General features: G+C 36.3%; 1 protein-coding gene and 1 long non-coding RNA gene across 51 annotated transcripts in view; one reads left to right on the top strand and one right to left on the bottom strand.

Moving 5' to 3' along the window:
- The window catches only part of dock7 (dedicator of cytokinesis 7), a 79,432-nt gene extending 64,681 nt beyond the window's left edge, over window positions 1–14,751 (bottom strand). For all 50 annotated transcript variants that reach the window (XR_015493799.1, XR_015493800.1, XR_015493802.1 and 47 more), the window contains exons 1-14: window positions 14,647–14,751; window positions 9,281–9,383; window positions 8,947–9,122; window positions 6,088–6,156; window positions 3,908–4,037; window positions 3,569–3,781; window positions 3,368–3,453; window positions 3,224–3,290; window positions 2,697–2,846; window positions 2,082–2,162; window positions 1,823–1,985; window positions 831–973; window positions 581–674; window positions 325–487 (exon numbers count right to left, since the gene is read on the bottom strand). Coding sequence is in view for 36 of the 50 variants with exons in the window: in XM_087257491.1 (XP_087113617.1) it covers window positions 325–487; window positions 581–674; window positions 831–973; window positions 1,823–1,985; window positions 2,082–2,162; window positions 2,697–2,846; window positions 3,224–3,290; window positions 3,368–3,453; window positions 3,569–3,781; window positions 3,908–4,037; window positions 6,088–6,156; window positions 8,947–9,122; window positions 9,281–9,383; window positions 14,647–14,684 (1,676 nt within the window). In the remaining 14 variants the exon portion in view is untranslated. The remainder of the gene's footprint in view (window positions 1–324; window positions 488–580; window positions 675–830; window positions 974–1,822; window positions 1,986–2,081; window positions 2,163–2,696; window positions 2,847–3,223; window positions 3,291–3,367; window positions 3,454–3,568; window positions 3,782–3,907; window positions 4,038–6,087; window positions 6,157–8,946; window positions 9,123–9,280; window positions 9,384–14,646) is intronic.
- Window positions 14,752–19,011: 4,260 nt separating this feature from the next.
- Window positions 19,012–19,693, top strand: LOC142597288 (uncharacterized; the record flags this gene model as incomplete). Its single annotated transcript, NR_200038.1, is given in 1 exon segment — window positions 19,012–19,693. It is a non-coding gene; the product is annotated as an uncharacterized LOC142597288 (long non-coding RNA).
- Between the last annotated feature and the right edge of the window lie 774 nt (window positions 19,694–20,467).

Here is a 20,467-nt window from a genome sequence, read left to right as displayed (position 1 = left end):
CAGAAATGCAAAAAAATGCAAAAAAAAAAAAAATGTCCGCAGATTCTGTCTGGCCCTAGTCACCTGGTAAAATTGTATTTATATCGCAATATACATCACACAATAAAAAATAATGCAATGTTGGATTTTTACGATATTGTGCAGTTTTAATAAAAATAATTGCATAAAAAGTATGTAATTTGAACATTCCAAAATTCCAAATTGAGTTATTTTTTTTGAGTTACATTTGAAAATACAGCACGGCTACCGGAGGACTTTAAATAGGATTGTGGATGACGTGAAAGAGTTGGGAGTCTGAGCTATACACTGAAAGGGTCTTTGTACCTGTAAGTGGTGTTGGGCACATAAACGTCTCTGGCAGGGAACTCCAGGATCTCTTTTGTTGGCCGCACTCGACTGTCGGGGTAAGGCTTGACTTGAAGCAGGTCAGGAGTCAGGCAATAGTGCGGGTTCTCGGGGGCTGGAGAGATGTCGATCTTCAGCTGAGCTACAGGCATAGAGTAAACAAGTTATGCAAGCCTTCACATAAAGGGTCAATAGAGTCAAAATCCATTGATTAAAGACGTCATAGTAACTCTACCTGTAATGGGCCTCAGTCTACGCAGTACAGAGGACGGACGCCGCATGTCGGCTAGGAACTTGTAGAGATCTTCATCACTTAGTCGATCTCCTTCCTAATAAATGACGGAAAAACAAAACATCTTTAATTATTAAAAACTCAAAAGCATTATTTTAATTGCTTTAGCAATGTAATGACTGCAAACTGAAGGACTGTAAACTTCCTATGAATAAAATCAATACTGGGATGTTTTTTAGAATAACAGTGTGACCTGTTTGAAGAAGTTGGTGACCGTCAGGGTGGCAGGCCTGAAGCTTGTCAAACTGCAGGATTCATCTCCGCTGGTGGTTCTCTCCAGTGAACGACGACCCACAATACTAGAGTTTCTCCGTTCTGACCATGAGCCTTTTCGTTCTGTGTAATGGAGTAAATATATATATTTGTGTAAATATATATATATATATATTTTTTTTTTTAATTAGATTTTTATAATATTATTAATAATATTATTATTATATTTTAATAATAATCATAATTATTATTATATTAATATGTTATTATTTGTGTTTTATCTTATGTATTATTTACAGCTGTTGATGACTTTTTATTGTTAAAATATTTTCTGCACTTTGGCCAGCTGTGATAAATGTGCTATATAAATAAACTTTACTTACATACTTTATAACTTACTTAAAATAAATGAATTAACTAAGATAAGACTAGTGTTTAAAAAAACATATATTGTATTTAAATAAAAAAAATAGCTATGGAAATATGGGGAGTGGGGACAGATATTTTTTGCAAACCTGCTGCAGTTTAAGATGCTATTCAGAAGCCTATATTTCATTTAAGTTTTTCCTTTACCACCCACTCAAATTTTTGAAAATTAAAGGGAGTGTTCACCCAAAAATGAAAATCTACACACCATTTAGTCTCCTTCGAGTGGTTCTAACAAACCTTCATGAGTTTCTTTAATCTATTGAACAATAAAGAAGAAAAATAAAAAGCAGAAAACCTGTAACCATTGACTTTCATTCTAGAAAAAACAAATACTATGCAAGCTAATGGTTACAGGTTCCCAGCTTTCTTCAAATATCTTCTTTTGTGTTCAACATAGGAAAGAAACTCAAACAGATTTGGAACAGATGAAGTGTGAGTAATTAATCGCCAAATTTTCAGTTTTGGGTGAAGTACCCCTTTAACCTCAACTGTGTGCAAGTTCACAATTAACTTGCACACCATCTGTGCAATATGAAGACTCACCTGAAAGCCCCATGTCCACCTCTGTATCTCTCTCCAGACTGCCTGCGCTGTTCACTATATTCATGAGGTGTATGGCTGTCCAGGCAAAGGGCATCCGGTAACGCCCAAGTCGCTGACAGAACTGTTCGGCCTGACTACGCAGCTTTTCAAGCTTTTCTTTATTCTGTGAAAAATAAAATTGATACCAATCACAATCATCGAGCTAATGAATCACCAGATGTCAGTATATGCAATATACAGGCTATCATGAATGGCTTACTTTGGCAGCATCAGACTCTTTAAAGACCATATATGGCTCTGCACACTCTCCAATGTCTCCCTGCTGTAGCACCTTCTCAAGCTGAAAACAAAGTGCACAGTGCAGATAAGACATTTTAAAAGAACAGCACTTAGATTTTAAATAAATAGCAACATTTGAAATGCCTTTACTGTCACTTTTGATAGACTTAAAAACTCAATGTGCAAATTATTCCACTACAATTCAAGGCTGAATAATCAAAACAAAAATAAAGATGCAGCTTGATGACTCAATATTTAATTGATTCCCTTATTTATCAGGGGTGGCCACAGTGGAATGATTTGCATCTATTTCGGCAAATGTTTTACTTAGCAGATGCCATTCCATCCCCAACCCAGTACTGTGGAAACCCCCATAAACTTACACATACACTACGGCCAATTAAGTTTATTCAATCCACACAAACACGGAAAGAACATACAAACGCCACACAGAAATGTCAACTGCGACCTGCTTGCTGTGAGGCGACAGTGCTACTGTGCCACCCTAAAACTTTTATTAGGGTTTCTATAATAAATAGCTTTTAAATTAAAAATAATAATAATAGAAAAAGGAATGCTGCCTAATATAACCAACCTTAATAACAAGGAAGACATCTTGAGAAGGGTAAGTAATTGAAAAGACAGCAGAACGGGCCAGGGTGGAGATAGCAGCAGATGGGATGTGCGGTCGGAGCATACCCTTCGTTTGCTCGGAGTTCAGGTCAAAGTAAAAGTTCTCTGATATCTGCAGATTTAGAAAGGAGAATGTTAGGATCCATCTATATCAGCAGAAGTGTTGAGAAGCAGCTAAAATCTTCAAAGAGGTGACTACTACCCTCTAGTGTTGACAACAGTAAGAAACGTCATGCTAAATGGTCTGTACAAACAAGTGTAACATTATCTAACAAATCTGAAGGGTAAAAGAATCTTAAAGCAATTCAATCACATTTTGTTTTATAAATGCTATTAAAAGATAATACAAAACATATATACCCTATTCTTTTTGGCATATTTGTAAACCATTCATTATTTTACATTTAAATGATATAATATTAAATTTAGATTAATATTTTTGGATTTAAACTAAGTCATGCATCACAAAGGAAATCATTAACATCTCACCTTTTTCTTTTCTTTTACATCATACAAGGCCAAAGTTGCAAATATAGGCTCAATTTCTATTTCAAACCTTGAATGAGAAAAATGTCAGCAAAACTGTGGTGATAAGAATTACAAATCAGTCTACAAAAGCAGTTTCTCACTTACTTCAAAGACAAACACTTGACTAGAAGCCTTTGACCAAAATGTTCTTTTGGAACATCAGGCACACAGTGGCGCTCGATGGGTTCTTCCTACATTAATGGGGAAAAAATTAATAACGATCATTGTATAAACTTAACTGATTTATCTTTTCGTGTTTTTAGATTAGTGAGAGCTAATAAAACAAAAAATAAATGAATACTCAACCTCATCAAGAGCAGGATGCAGAGCGAAGAGCTCACGGTGGCGGTTTGACTTGCGCAGGTCTTCATTGTGGCGGTCGATCTCCTCATTTGGAACTCGATCCAGAAGGTGAGGCAGCAGAGCATCAGGCTGAGAGTTCTTTAAGTCGAATATACTGCAGGCCCAGCTGCCCCGTGGCGTGTCATCAATTGACATGGACCTTCGTTTCAAATCATCCTGTAACATACAGCAATCACTGATTTTATTCAGGGAGCATAAGAACACAGTGCAATTATTCTACTGAGCTTAGCAACAACAACAACAACAACAACAAAAGCATAATAGTAGTAAAGGAATGTTTACCTGATCGTCCTGATAACTGCTTTGATCTGGCAACTCATCAGACTCAAAGACCTGCTTTGGCAAACCTCTCTGCCTCTCCTTCTGCTTATCCAAAGTGTTAGGGTTAAATGCTGTGCCCAACTTGTGGTACCTGTGCATCCAGAATACACCCATTTTTATTGGTTTGATAATTAGCATGCAACCTGATAAATAAACTGATCAAATGTTTTTGTTCAAATATCCACACAAGCATTTGCAACAAAAAATATTCAGGCACGTTTCAAAGCCTAAACAAAATCTTTCAAACCTTGCATTAACAAACGAATGAATATCTGGTTTTAAAAAGGCTGTTTTAGTTTAATATTAATATTATTTATTTCAGAGCAATAATAATGACTATTTATGTAAACTATTATTTACAGAACACACCCACAGCCATTCAGTAATACAATAGTTCACATCTTAAAAACTCCTTTATATGTACTGGTTGGCCCAAAAAATGCTAATGAATTTTACTTTTAAAAATCCTTATACTTTATATGGTCACTATATGGTTCACACCACTAAAAATGACCCATTTTTATTGATTAATTTTAACCATGCAAAAGTAATTAAATATATACATTTAAATATACGGCGACGCAGTGGCGGAGTGGGTAGCAGGTTCGCCTCACAGCAAGAAGGTCGATGGTTCGAACCTCGGCTCAGTTGGCGTTTCTGTGTGGAGTTTGCATGTTCTCCCTGCATTCGAGTGGGTTTCCTCCGGGTGCTCCGGTTTCCCCCACAGTCCAAAGACATGCGGTACAGGTGAATTGGGTAGGCTAAATTGTCTGTAGTGTGTGTGTGTGTGTGTGTGTGGGTGGGTGTGTGTGGGTGTGGGTGTGTGTGTGGATGTTTCCCAGAGATGGGTTGCGGCTGGAAGGGCATCCGCTGCGTAAAAACTTGCTGGATGAGTTGGCGGTTCATTCTGCTGTGGCGACCCCGGATTAATAAAGGGATTAAGCCGACAAGAAAATGAATGAATGAATTTAAATATACATAAACCTATATACTGTATTACCTGTCAAAATAAAGTATGTTGTTGTTTTTTTACATAAATATATCAGTTATTCTGAATGTCAACTGAACATTACATTGCACAAGACTACAATTTGCACCAAAGCTATATGAAACTCATGTATATACATTATTTGTAAATTTAATTTAATGCAGACGCTAAAAAGAGACATCCTGTATTTTTCAACTATTTGTTTATTTTATGTGAAATTTCATTTCATTACTACTTGATTACATTGAACTAAAAAAAGCTCTGGCTCAACGTCCCTTAACTACAATGAAAACCATTATATAAAATCAAAAACAGAATAGAAGTTTACGAATGAACAACCTGATTCACAGCAAATTATGAAGGCCAATAAATCCATCCGGAAAACTGCTTGACTTTGTCTCCTGGGTAAACTTAAAATCCCAGTGAATAGTATCATAAAAGCATTGTGCTGGAGAAACACTGTAGGCTAAAATCACTTGAATTCCTCATTGTCGTTTATAAGCAGGCCCACACAAAATTTTGTGCCTGCAGAAATCTAATGTTGCAGATACTTCCGGAGGATTGGAACAGCCATCAATCATGCAGAGGTACCAAGAACATAACACTTTCAGCTCCATTTAACACATTTCCACATTTGTGACCTTGCAGCAGTCTTTAAGTTGCATGGGTATATTTGTAGAAATACATTGTAGGAGTCAAAATGACTTTATGATAAATGATTAGTGTACTAAGTAAAGATCATGCTTCATGAAGACATTTTGTAAATTTCCTACCGTGAACATATCAAAACTTAACTTTTGATTACATTGCTAAGAACTTACTTTAGACGGCCTTAAAGGCAATTTTAAAGGGAATTTTTTGAACATTCAGATTTTCAATAAGTTGCATCTCCTCCAAATATTGTCCTGTTCTAACAAACCAAAAACATCAATGGAAAGTTTTTTATTTAACTTTTGTGTAATTTTTAAAATGAATGAATGAAACTTCGAAAAACAGCTTGAAGGTTTAGTGGTTTAAAATTAAACATTCCAACAAAAACACAATATAATTGCTGACAAAGTTAAAAGCAAATTAGGAACTTCATCTAATGCATTCTAAAGCAAAAACATGTGCATTAGGAAATCTATAAAGTAGGATTATAAGAGCCTCATACTTGCGGTTAACGATGGCCCAGTCCTCTGTGTACGAGCGAGTGCAGTCTCTGACGTGTGGATCATTCTCACTGGGAAATGAAGTTAAATAAGTTATTGTATGTACTCCTGCTCATCAGAAGAACAAATGAAATCGCAGCAGTGATTAGTTTCTGCTGACAAAATCTTAAGCAAACCAAGAACACTTTTGCTTACCTAAAATCTAACTAATATGCTCAAATTAATTTAGGAAGATTTCAGGCGCACACTGTAAAAAATTATGGCAAATAGTCAAATGTTTTTATGTTAATTTTAATCAGTTATATATAAATATTATAAATATAAAACTTATTTTATATTATTAAAATATGTGTATTTTAGTTATGCAAAGTTAACTTAAAATTTTAGTAGAGATGCTCGGATACCATTTTTTTAAAACCGATCCGATCCAGTTACCAAAATTCTGAGTATCGATCGATACAGATCCGATCCTGATAGTTTGCCACTTTTTTTTTTTTACATAAAACAGTTTCTGTAGTTCTGGTGATGAACTCAAATAATATAGCTTCTTTAGTAAGAAATAACAGACCTATAGGCATACTGTGTAAGACGTATGACATACAGTAATCTAACTAAAACATGATGCTTGCTGTAACTAGGCTACATTATTTGAGCATTCATTACGAAATTGATATGACCTGTTGTGTTCCAGCTTGTTTCCTTTTTTAATATTAAGATTTTTCTTTGAAATCTGCAATAGGCTTCCGCTATTGGTGCATCCCTAATTTTTTGTCAGTTGAGATGACTAGAAAAGTTTATTGAGATTTATCTAAAGAATTTAAGGCAACAATATGTTATTTGTGAGTATGCTAACATGTTATGCTATTTACAGTGTAAGTGTACAGTTTTACACAGTATGTTACAATTATTTCAACTAAAAAACGAAACCTTTTTATGTGCTTCAGCCATTCACTTACAAAACAACTTACTTTGGTGGTCTGAAAATGCAAACGTTTGAAAACAGTTTTTAAAGTGCAAATTTTTTTTCTGAGTTTAAACTACCAAAAGAAAAAAAAACAATGTCAAGCACATACATACTAAATGTCTATAGTAGGGGTGTCCCGATCAGGTTTAAAAAAATTAAAATAAAATAAAGAAGAGCGAAGAAACAGATACAGGATGTTCCTCATTTTTTATTTAATTTGTCTTCGGTTGGGTTGCCTGGGTAAACTCACTGTATTGTGTCGGGTGTTTGTTTTTAAAATGCCTTATCAGGTTTGTTGTGGTAAATGTAGCCTTTTCCTTTCCACCTCATGCAATCCCAAGTTTACATATCTCACAGTGGCAATGTTGTCGTCATCAACTTTTTAATACCAGACCGCAGACATACTCGCACTTTCTGCTTCAAAGCTGCTTTCGTGTTCTACTTTATCTGCATTTAACAAATACCTCTGCAACAAAGTGATGTCATGCCGCACGTATTGCTGTTTCTGTGTAAAGTCAAGAAAGAGGTCTAACTCTGTGGCACCACATAACTATAGATATGTTTAAAAATAGTAAGATATCTATATCTATATCTATATATATATATATATATATATATATATATATATATATATATATATATATATATATATATATATATCTCAAGTGATCATGTCAGAAAGCGCATGATCACATGATAAGATTTAGACATTCCTAGTCTATAGCAGGCATGGGCCTATATAAGATTCTGATGGTAAAATAACCTTGGATAAAAATATTACGGTTTCACGGTATCATGGTATTATCATTACTGCTCTAAAATATATTATTTTAAAACATCTGGGTAAAAAACAACAAAAACAAATTCCCCTTTGAAAACATTTTATTATATATTTTGAAAGATTTAAAATATTTTGGAGCAGTAAACATGTCAGGCTGAATAATGAAAATGTATCACAGACTTCTGCTGTCTTCACTAGTTTCAAAAACACTTTTCTTTACAATTTAAATGGCATCTCTGCTGGAGATACTGTTGTTTTAAAAAAAAATAAACAAAAAAAAGTAAATAAAAAAATCCTACACATACCTTAGGAACAGTATTACAGAAAATGTTACCGGTTTTAAAACCTTGACTTTTCCAAGACTCAGTTTACCTTGAAAACGGTTATTATCCCATGCCTAGTCTATAGACATTCAAAGTTAACTAATCACTGGAGCAACATGATTCTGGGTAAAGTTAGAAATATATTTATTTAATTAAAATAGTGATCCCTTATTATCACATGATTTTAAGTATAGGATTTTTTTTTATTATTACCGAACAAAATAAAAGGCAACTTGCTAGGGGTTCTAACAAAATGTTAATTGCTCCAGTCTATTAATTTCTTTTTAGAAAAAAGGCTTCTTTTATCACTAGATGAATCACAATTAAAAAAAATATCTTAGTTTGACACCCTTAGTAGAATAAAGTAACTGATACAACCTACATTTGAAATGGCTTTGATTCTGGACATTGTGCAACTGTGGAAACCAGTGTTTATGTCCTAAATTAACATTTATCCTAGCACTTCAGTGATAATTCGACTTTTTTAACAGAGAAATAATGATAGTGTGTTGCTGAAAACACTGTAGAGCAGAGCAGTTCTAGAACTATACAGAACAGCTGCTGTCAAGATCAGTGGAAGCACAGACACACATTTAAATGTGTGACGTGTTTCCATACTAGACATATCCTGTCATTTAGGAACAAGATTGCATGGATATTTGAATAAAGATTGCAACAATTAGACTTGCAGCTCCTTCCGCATGAGATTTGAAAATGTTTACATTGACAACCTGATTTCATTATGGCCATTTAGACCTGTCTTTCTAATTACTTTATAGTAATTCCTGCTCACCCCTCCTCAGGAACAGCCTGGCTGAGAGTTCGGCACTCTCTTGGCGTGTAAAGCACTTCAATGTCATCTGGAGGAAACTCGATCAGATCTCGCAGAGGTCCAGACTCTATAATGGGAGGATGTGTGATCAAATACTCTTCAAAATCCACTGGCTCTACTGCCTCTGTCAGAGGAATCTGCAGGGAGAAATACAAAAAGGAACAGAAAGGGAATGTGAAAACTGTTTTTGCCAAGACAGTATCACACAGAAGGGATACAGCAAAATACTCTCTGAAGTGTCAATCTCTCGCATTTAACATAGAAAAGCATATTCTCTTTGAAACATAGTACTTACAGCATTGCTAGTCGCATTGCCTCCCACACTGAGGTTTTTAAGAAGTTGAGGAGAGCCTCCGTACTGACCAGCAATCTGCTTTCTGACCTCAGCCGCTACAGTCCTAGAAAACGAGAGAGCGGAAATGGTATTATAATAAAAACCAGACAGGAGTCCCCATGACCTCTCACAATCATCTCACATTGAGCAAAACATTGAATAGAAAACATTGAAAAGAATACTGAATATATCCGTTTGAAGAAGTCTATTACTCCACTTAAATTACAGCTATCAAACCTGAAGGCACTGTTCAGATTTTGTACTTCAAGAGGAGGAGGATATTGTCCTCAAATCCTGTTTGTAGAACCGGTTTCTTAAGCATCAAAGTTTCTTAGCCCATCCAAAGCCTTGGGTTTTGTTTTAATTTGATTTTTGATCATTGTAGACTGTGAAGTAACTGAAGGAATTTATCATACTGATACTGAACTTGTCAGGAACTACTTTAGCTGTGTGTTTCCCTGAAAATGCCTTAGAACAGCGTTTCTCAACCACGTTCCTGGATTATATCTCATAAGCTCATTAGCAGAGACTGAAACACCTGTAATGGGTGTAACAAAGGAAATATATAAAACATGCCGTGTTGGTGGTTGAGGAACACTGCCTTAGAAAATCCCTCAGCCAATCAGAATCAAGCATTCAAAAGCTCCATAGTATAAGTAAGAACAAATGCATGAGGAAATGCAAGACAGAAAACAAAAAATAAGAGAACATATACCATATTTTGCATATTGACAGCATTACATCCCTTGATCATCCCGATGTGTTAGAATGTATTTGTCAAATTGTAATACGGATCGGAATGACCTGTGCACTGCATTTTTTATCTTTCAGCTAATCAGAATCAGGATTTTCAATCGGCCATGTCAGAAGCAATGATAAAATAGGGCTGTGCTATATTCTGATAGACATTGCATAGACAAAACAAAAAGTCCATCACTTCATGTTATGTTCTATGTTCGTTGTCAAAAAATGCATTGTTTACAGTATTATTTTACAATTTTACACCGCTAAGGGGATGCAGACAGAACCATGAATAACAGCATTGTAAGAAAGTTGAATTTTGAAAGTGCAATGTTTACACTTTGCACCATTTTATATATTATTTTTCAGACCTGTAATCATAAGTTTTTGAAAAGTGTTTATATTTTATTAATATTTATTTAAAATTTCTATATTTTTTTATCAGATACTTGGCCTGAATTCTCAATAAAAGTGTGAAAGATATATTTTATTATCAGGGTATGAGATGACTTGAGATGACATGCGATTCATTTTTGCACATTGCTCCACCCTACTATGACCTTACTACACCAGATTTTGTACAAATCAAATTGTTTTGTGTCAGGACTCAAAATAATCCGCAAACGAGTCATGAAAAAATGCTTAAATTAACTTGAACAAAGAATAGTATATTAGGGTGCTTTCACACCTACACTTTTGTTTCGGAACGTATCTCGTTTGCCCAGTTAGCGCGGTTCGATTGGCATATGTGAACAGGGCAATCGCGCTCTGTTCCGCGCCAAAGTAATCGCTCCGAGATCGCTTGAATGAGGTGGTCTCGGCTTGATTGAAACGAACCCTGGAGCGGTTCGATTGCAGTGAGAAAGCGATCCGATCCGAGCGCGGTTATATCACAGTGTTTTATGCATACGTAATAGGCTTACGCTATATGAAGAGAGAATTATGAGTAGGGCGGGAAGTTTCGCGAGTCTCCGGATGCCCGCAAACGAGTGATGATCTCCCGGTAATCTTGCCTCTCCCTCCCTCAAATAGGCATCGTCGCGCACCCTTCTCACCCCTCCCCACCGCGTCTCTCCTCAGACATGTCGCGCGCGCGCACCCTGACAATCACCACCAAACCACCACCTCTCCTGACAGCTGAGCGGGACGCTGCAAAATAAACCCTGACACTCTGACCAATGTGAGGAGAGTTTACTAGCACGTGACTTGTTTTAGCTCTTTTGGTCCAAACTTTGCAGTGTGAAAGCGAACCGCTCCAAGAGCAAAGAGCAACAATGTAACAATTGTAATCTCTGTTTCGGAACAACTGAATCGATTCACAGGTGTGAAAGCACCCTAAGTATAATAGAAAAAAACTATTAGACCTTCCACAAAAAAAAAAAAAAAAACAGATGTGTGCATTTTACAAACCGCTTATTGGTAAAATCGTAGTTTTTTTTTGTTATTCTATTCTCATGGTTCGAGCTTTCATACATAACAACATGTATGACATTTCAAACTAAAACGCCCTAATAAGAACTAAAATGACACAATGAAAATGTATCACCAATCTTCACTTTCATAGTAGCAGCTATGACCATAATCGCAGATCTAGTAATTAGACCAGACTCTGCCACAATACACACACACACACACACACACACACACACACACACACACACACACACACACACACACACACACACACACACACACACACACACACACACACACACACACACACACACACACACACACACACCCACAACAGGTCTTCCAATGTCACTGACAAAGGCTCACGTTTACTAGTGAACAAATAATAAATAAACTAGAATTTTACCCCAAAAATATGTAATAAATACTAAAAGAAAAAAAAATTCAAGTAACATTTACGTTTTTCTGAAATGTTATTCAAAATAAACAAGAGCAAATATTTGCCAAATTCAGAGGCGCCATTAACATTTCCCTCTGTAATTTATCAGAAAACAAAACATCATATATTCATTTTGCAAGTGTATCATCATTTAACCACATGCATTTAAACATCTGAATACAACATAAAAATACTGATGGAAAAAGCAGTGCATGCAACATTATATATATTTTTAAACAAGTGAAGATATTTAAGGCCTGATTTTGTGAAAGGGCACATTAAGAACTTCCCTAGAAACTAGGACAGCATGATATTGGAAAAATCTAACATTGTGATATTTTTTTTTGTTTGTTTGTTTGTTTTACAATTTATATTGCAATATGAATTTCACTAGATGTGTTGAATAACTAAAGAATTGATCATTTTAGAATGATTGTGATGATTCTGTAGGAGAGTCTATAAGCATAAAATATAAGAAACAATCTACAAGCACAGATATATTTGATAAAGAAAAGATACTAATTAAATAAACAGCATTTTATTGTTTCCCAAGGAGTCAAATTGTATTCAAGTACACAGTAATTGAATAATCAAACATAAAATAATACTGCATAGTCTTCGTTTTATAAACAACACAGTAAAATTAACCATTTTTTATTTGTCAAAGTTACAAATGGAACAAGTTCTTATGCCTGAATGCTTTTAAAATCCTCACACGGTCACAGGCCTCAAAAAACAATTGCGAAATTATATATTAGAATTTTGAAATTATATATTGTAATTATAATCCAGACTGAACACTGCATATAAGCATGACTATTGCGAATAATCACATTGCAATAATGATGCTGAAATAGTATACGTTGTGCAGCCCTACTAGAAACACTGTCTAATGTGTGTAAAATGAAGCATACTGAAACAAAAACCCGCCCCCAATGGCCTTGTTGGTTCTGGAGGGACCTTTATTTAGGCTGGGCATTCCTGAAGAGGGAACAGATGATTAGCCCACGGATGTGTTGTTTACAGAGGACCCGACTCACGCAATGAATTTTACACCTCTCTGAAAACCGTCTTGCACTTAGGTAAACAAAGCCACGGAATCAATTGCAATGATTTCAATAAGATATTCATTTAGCTTTCATATAAATAGTAAAAAAAGTGGGGAAACACAACATTTTCAGCTTTCAGTTTTGCTTTTACTATGAAAATAAAATGACACATACATTGATTTTTCTTGAGACTCATGTACTACAGTATAATAATAAAATAACATAACTATCTACATCCTTTATTAATCAAACAAAAAACACAGTTCTCTGTCCTCATATTGATCATATCAATAGGCATGTTTTTCTCTTTGGTTCTAAAGAAATAACGATTGGGATCAAGGCAGCAGGTGCCACGCAGTCTGTTTTGAACTGATCTAATCACCTTATTACACCTCACTGACAGACAACAGCATTTTAAGGCATCTGGGAAGTGCCAAGACTGTGGAAACCACCAGGGAGCCTAAAAGGTCACTTCCTCTTTTAGATCCATATGAGGTTTAATCTGTGACTTAACATCTCAAAAGAAATCTCGATTGACAAAATATGCTTTTAAGTCAATGATGACACTTAATTACAGACTTTTACGATAACCCAGGGGCCCTGCACCACAAACTGTGGGCCCCCAGCCAAAATCTGAGCAGATGTCAACATGAATAATACAGTGTTATTAACTGAAAAGTATCTGCTTGAGATTTAATCATAGATATTATAGATAACGTCCCTCTAGATATTAGTCTGAAATGGCCTAAAATGCTAAAATGCCAGCTGCAAAACTATGCAATATATTCAATAATATGCAACAACATTTGAGCACTTATCAGTTGAAAATGTTTTGGAAATGTCAGGATTTTTCTACAATTTGGATTAGTAGGTTTTGTTTGCTTTAGTCAAAGTTTTTTAAAATATATATTTATTACTTAATTTTATTATTCCTTTATTGTAAAAAAGTGTAGTAAAAACAATTGACGTTGATTATCATTTGCATAACCACAGTTACACAAATACCATGGTTTAACTGATTTGTGCTTACCATGTTTTCACTGCTCTTTTTCATAATGAAAAACAATGTTAATTTTCATCAGAGTTCAACACTCATATTCTTTACAGTACATTGTACATATTTTATATGAGTGCACGCTGACTTATAACATATATCATATTGTGCATATTGACAGCATAACATCCCGTGATCATCCCGATGTGTCAGTATGTCAAGTCATCGCCTCAAACCCCCAAACACTGCATTTTATTAAATCGTGCCAGTCTGCATCGTTAAATCCCTAAATGGGCGCAACAAAGGGCGCATTTATGGATTATAAACCCATCGGTGAAGACTTGTTTAAATGCACAGAAGCACAAAGGCATCATACTGCTGTCTTGCAGCTTAGGGTGGGTCACTCGGGCATCTCTATGGCTTTGTCTTAATACCCAGTGAGCTACCTACGAAGACAGCATTCCAAACGCGCTTGTCTGACCCAAACGCGTAGACTAAATAGGCAGCATACTATGCTTTTTAGACGCAACCTATAAACTCAGCGTCTGCTCCAGCTAACTCAACGCCTAGGCCTTATTTGGGAAAGACTGGCACGCTCGCCAACTGCATCAGGCAGGAGACAAAGAACGGTCGCAGGGCTCGGGGAGAGTATATTTAACCGCAATGACTTGAAAAGGGTAAACATCCTTACCTGCTGATTTTCTGGGCAAAGGCGCGGCGCTCAGCCATGACTGTAGCCGCTGAGAGCTCGAGTAACTCCAGCGCTCCAGCCGCGATATTCCTTCCCCACCCGCACAGCCGTATTTCGACAAAACCCCACCTCTTGACACCCAAAAGAAGCCTGTGATTGGATAGTCGAGATATCACTCATAAAGCCGTAGTAACCATAATAAACAGTGAGAAGGTCAGGGGCGGGGCTTGCAGAAAAATGACTGGGAAAAAAGAAAACGCACGCGAGAGGAGAATGTACCGTAAAACTGGAACCATAAACGCACACTCTTTTGAGATGGAGTTTTCCCTATGAGTCATATCCTGTGTGTACAATAGAAGGCTGTTTTAAAGGAAGTTATCAGTGTAGCGAAAAGTGTGAAATGCATCCCTTCCCACTTCCCCCGGTCGTGTAATCTGTAGACAACGAGACCTCTATTTGTGTGTAACCACATTATGATTTGTTGAAGTGGATGTTAATTTTTGATGCTTGAGAATTATTTAATTGAACATTCAAACAGTGTTAGGTGTAGTGTGATACAAAGTAACCAGTTACTGTAATTACTGTAATTACTATATCCACTGAACAAGTAAAGGCATTTTACTGCTCATTAGGTGATGTAGCCTAATTGTTACTCATTATGTACTTAGATAGATATGTATTTGCCTTAGATAGGCTATTGAAAAATAATACTCAACGGTAGCCTCTAAGCAGTTCATTCATTCATTTATTTTCTTTACAACTTAGTCCCTTTATTAACCTGGGGTCGCCACAGTGGAACGAACCGCCAACTTATCCAGCATATGTTTCATGCAGCGGATGACCTTCCAACTGCAACCCATCACTGGGAAACACCCATACACTTGCATTCACACACATACATTACGGCCAATTTTGCCTATTCAATTCACCTATACCGCATGTCTTTGGACTGTGGCAGAAACTGGAGCACCCGGAGGAAACCCACGCCAACACGGGGAGAACATGCAAACTCCACACAGAAATGCCAACTGAACAAGCCTAGGCTCGAACCAGCGACCTTCTTGCTGTGAGGCGATCGTGTTATACCCACTACACCACCGTGATGCCCCAGAGTCCTTTTTTTGTTATACATATACATTTTGCAGAATAATAAAGTTGTAACTAAAAAGGTAAATAACTGAAGGTTGCATTTATTAGGATGATTGCATATACAAGCACACACGTTTAGGATTAATAGCAATCTATTGTACATAGGAACAATTGTCATTGAAATGTTTCACATGTTGGTACACATGATATTTAACTTTTTTTATTTAATTTTTTCAAAAAACTTTCAGACATACTTTAAAAGAATGCAATTTTAATTACATATTTAGTAAGCATTATTAAGTAATTAATTATTTTTGAAATAACTTACTTAACACTGCTCTCAACAAGCAAATGTTTATCACTAAATAAAAGACAATTTATCACTTATTTCATTGATTATTAAAAAATTGATTCTGGCAATTGAAGATAAACTGAGATTGTTGGATAAAAACAGATATTGGCAACCATATTATTTTTCTGTTTTTATTATGTATGTTAGATACTATTTTTTCCAACATTCTTCAGACTATATAGAAATAAAATTTAGAACCACTTTAGAGTGAGTAAATTATGCAAAAAATAGATCTTTTTGCTGGTTACCCATTTAATTGTGTATGAAAATAATGTATGTTGTCTTTGAGTAAACAAGTAAACAATATACATTGATGGGCCAGGTTAATTCCTTCAAAATATATTTTCATCAATATTACATACATTTTTCAGGTAGATTTTAAGTTGAAAGCAAATATTATATTTGCATATTTGCTTACGCCTTCATGCAAGAGAATTGGGACACCCAAGGGGAAGGGCTAAGGGGTAGAATTGGGATTGTGCCTTAGGAGAAGTGTGTCCTGCAGGTTGTTGTCAAGCTGACTCACCTGCAATGTTGCACACTCATGCATCGTACAGGTATGAGATGCATTGTGTATGCTTTACTACTTTTAGTAATGCGTAAAAATAAAAAACGATTTTTTTTTTTTAAAGCCTGAAAATGATACTCTCTCAGATGTACAGATGTATTCAATATTAGAATAGCTTTTTATTTCAAATAAATGTTGGTATGGATCTTTTTAATCATCAAAGAATCTTGAAAAAACAAAACAGTCAAATGTTAATAAATATTGATGATAATAATAATAATAATAATAAGACTGTTTTTTGTGTGCTTTGGATCAATTGCAGGTTTGGTGAGCAGAAGAAATTTCTTTAAAAAGTTGGTTAAATAGACCCCCCCCCCCCCCCCCCCCCTTTAATTCCTTAAAAACATAATTATATAAACATCACCTTTGGGTCACATCACCTCTGCTAACATGACTAAATTTCTGACGTGGAAACGTACAATGATTTTCAAGTTCAAAAGTTCCAATATTAAAATAAAGAAAAACGAGGACAGTATTTATTCATTTAGGTATATTGGCCCTTTATTATTATACCTACTAATTATTAAAATATTTTCAGTATTTAATACCTTTTAACAAACACTGCACTGTACAAACATACAGCTCTTGCTGCTCTAATTGTCTTAACGCTGTTATCAATTATTGTTTACGTTTAAACGACCCTCGTCATTCTGTCACCTAGGCGACTTGAGTTGGTTTAAAAATCCAAACAACTGTCTATAAAGTTATCAGTCTTGATCATCGCGCTACAAAACTCTGAACAAATCTCCCGTTGACTGAGTTTCACCTGTTTGTCTTATTTAGAAAGTTGTTTTGGAGTTCGCGATGACGCTGCGGCGCTCAAGAAGGACCAGGACTCTTCCTGGACACCTGAGAGACTTATTGCTGGAGCGCATCTCTTCCGTTGAGGAGCGAGCAGTGGTGGCCAGGCCGGACAGCTGCATGTCTGACACTTTACTGGAGGAGAAATACCTGAGGAACGCAGCTGTCCTTCCTGTCCCCCGTCCCGCAGCATCAGTGTCCTCGGTGGGTGAGTGTCCGCAGAAGGAGCCGCTCTTCATCCACGGCCGGAGTGTGCAGGAATATCAGCATATCTACCACAGTTTGATGGACTCCATCATGAAGAAACGCCGTGGCCGTTACAACCTTCAGTGGGGATTGGAGATCAAGCAACGGCTGTGGGAGAAGCTGGACCAGCCTGTACTGCTGGAGACCGTGCAGCCTGATGGACGTGTGGTCATCAAGGAGAGCAGGTCCGGTTCCAGCATCCCTCCTCAAATCATGGTGAACATCAGCAAAGAGCCGCAGCCCAAGGAGCCCAGAAGGAAGAAGCCCAGGCACTGAGTCATCTATAGTGCCAGATGAAGGATCAAGGGCACGTATGTACATATTGTATATAGTTCTAGAACAAGTTTACAATACATCAAGTTTGACATTTCATTCAAGTTTTCATCACATTGCTGGATGTTTTGCTGATTGTCAGTGCTGGTGATATTCAGCTCTTGAGTTGTTGGGTTCTTTTGGATGGTTTGCTGGATGTTGGCAGGTGTTTATCAAGGTTTTCTAGGCGCTTTCTTGCACGTTGTTGGTCACCTCTGAGTGGTTTTTGGCACATTAGTGGTTGGTGGGTTAGGGTAGGTTAGGGTCCCTCACACGGTCTGCAGCTTGCCGTGCTGTGAGGGCTTGTGTGCATCAGTGATGCTGAGAGCTATGCCACTGGTACTTCACAGCTATCGGTAGGGTCACCCATAGTGGACAGGTCTCAGCTGAGATGCCCGACCAAGACAAACCACCTGATTCTGGACTGCAGAAGATTGGCCTGATGCTTCAGACAAAAGATGTCACCTGAAGGACTGGAAGAATCTTCAAAACTACAGCTTATGTGGAGTTGTAGATGGACCAATGCCAGGTAATGTTAGCTTTTCTCTAGAAAATATATAACACACACACACACACATAAAAAAATAAAATAAAATCTTGCAGACATTAGGAATTAAATATTTATTTGTAAAATATTTATTAATTGCCTTAATTTAAAGAATTTTTTTTTTGAAAATACACTTTTTAACGTCTTGATATGGGTGGTTCTACTTTCACTAAATCACATGAATGAAATTAATGGATTATTTCATAAAACATGTAATATTTACGGCCCTGGGGAAGAATCAAAGTAGGTGACTACTTAAAAGTTATTATTGGTTATCCTGAGTTGAATTAATGCAAATGATTGCAAAAAATGTTTAATGATGTAAAGTTGACTTAGAAATTACCACCAAAAGATTTCAGTTCATTATTTTGTTAAATGTGAAAAGAAGCAAGTAAACATTTACAAAAACAATACAATACAAAGAAATTCATTAGGGATGGGCGATACCACTGTAACGAACAAACGTTACATGTTTTAATTGTTGTTTTAGTTTCCTGTGATGTGAGAAGCACTGGTTGCAATATTACTACAGGCCACTAGGTTGCACTAGAGGGGAGTGAGAACTGGATATATTCCAGCTCACCATAGAGCAAGTGAGTCGTGTTTGGTAGAGGGAACCACATGGTGAACTGAGGCTACTGACCCACTCCGGTTCTGATTGTTTTTGAGAACATTATTGTTGCTGCTCAAATGTGAGTATTGAATACGTTTTGAGTTTGAAAGTATTTTCAATGGTTGGTTGTAATTTGCCCTATGTTTATTTCTTATGTAGACAGGACCTGTTGTCCTAGAGATGTTCAGATGAGGTGTTTGTTGGTGCTTTCAATGGACTGCAATGATTTGGTTCCAACGTTCTTTATGCTTCTCATTGGCAAATGAACTATATGTGTACACGTGGAATGACGGTCAGTGACTCTTAAATTCATCATACTACCGTTTTCCCAGTGTGAGGAAGTGGATCTTATTGCATCGCACTCAAATCCATCTACGCAACATTCACCCAACTATCTATATCATTTTCACAGACTGTTTACATTCAATGACTGCTTGGTTTTGGTTATTGATTACTTTTGTTTGTGTGGACTAAATACTGTAAACACATGTAGAGAAATTAAACAAGAAGGAAAAAGGGAAAAACAGGCTTGTGAAGTTAATTTTAATTTCAGTATGTGTGAAATAAAAATTCTGTGAACTCCCTCAGTGTAACATCTTGCATGCATAGAGGTGGTGTTACACCACAATTTTATAATTCGATATGATACCGATACTTTTTGTTACAATTTTTACGATTTTATTACCTGTTATTCACTGCCTCTGTTAACTAAAGTACATGCGCGCGTCTACATCATTACGTAAAGACAGAAATTATTTTTTAGGTGAATTGTTTCTTATAAATACAGTATGTGACTCTTTGAACATCATTTGGAGGTGTCCATGTCGCTGAGCAATGTATGTGAAACAATGAAAAGACTCGTGCAGCCGGCTTTTCTTCTCTCCTGAACTTGAAAATATGATTGGCAGAATCGTATAAATGCTGAATTAAGATCGTCTAGGACAGGGGTCGGCAACCCAAAATGTTGAAAGAGCCATATTGGACCAAAAAAAACAAAAAACAAATATGTTTGGAGCCGCAAAAAATGTAAAGCCTTATATAAGCCTTATAATGAAGGAAACACATGCTGTATGTGTATATATAGTAGCTATATTAGCCTACTATAAAAATGACTAAGTTGGCTACAAATACATAATGAGCCTTCATAATTAAATAGCCACTGAAATCAAGTGATTGGTCACCATCTGTGAACGGTTTTCCATGCTTTATTATCTCCCGGTTTGTTTACAACAGCCACCTGCCTGGCATCCCGCCCTGCTGATAGAAACCTGTGTCGCAGGCTATGACGCAAAT

The sequence above is a fragment of the Danio rerio genome, chromosome 6, assembly GCF_052040795.2.
Source record: "Danio rerio strain M-AB ecotype USA chromosome 6, GRCz13ab, whole genome shotgun sequence".
NCBI classification, from domain to species: Eukaryota; Metazoa; Chordata; class Actinopteri; order Cypriniformes; family Danionidae; genus Danio; species Danio rerio.
The sequence above is the reverse complement of the archived record's forward strand: the minus strand, read 5'-3'. Positions and strand labels throughout refer to the sequence as shown.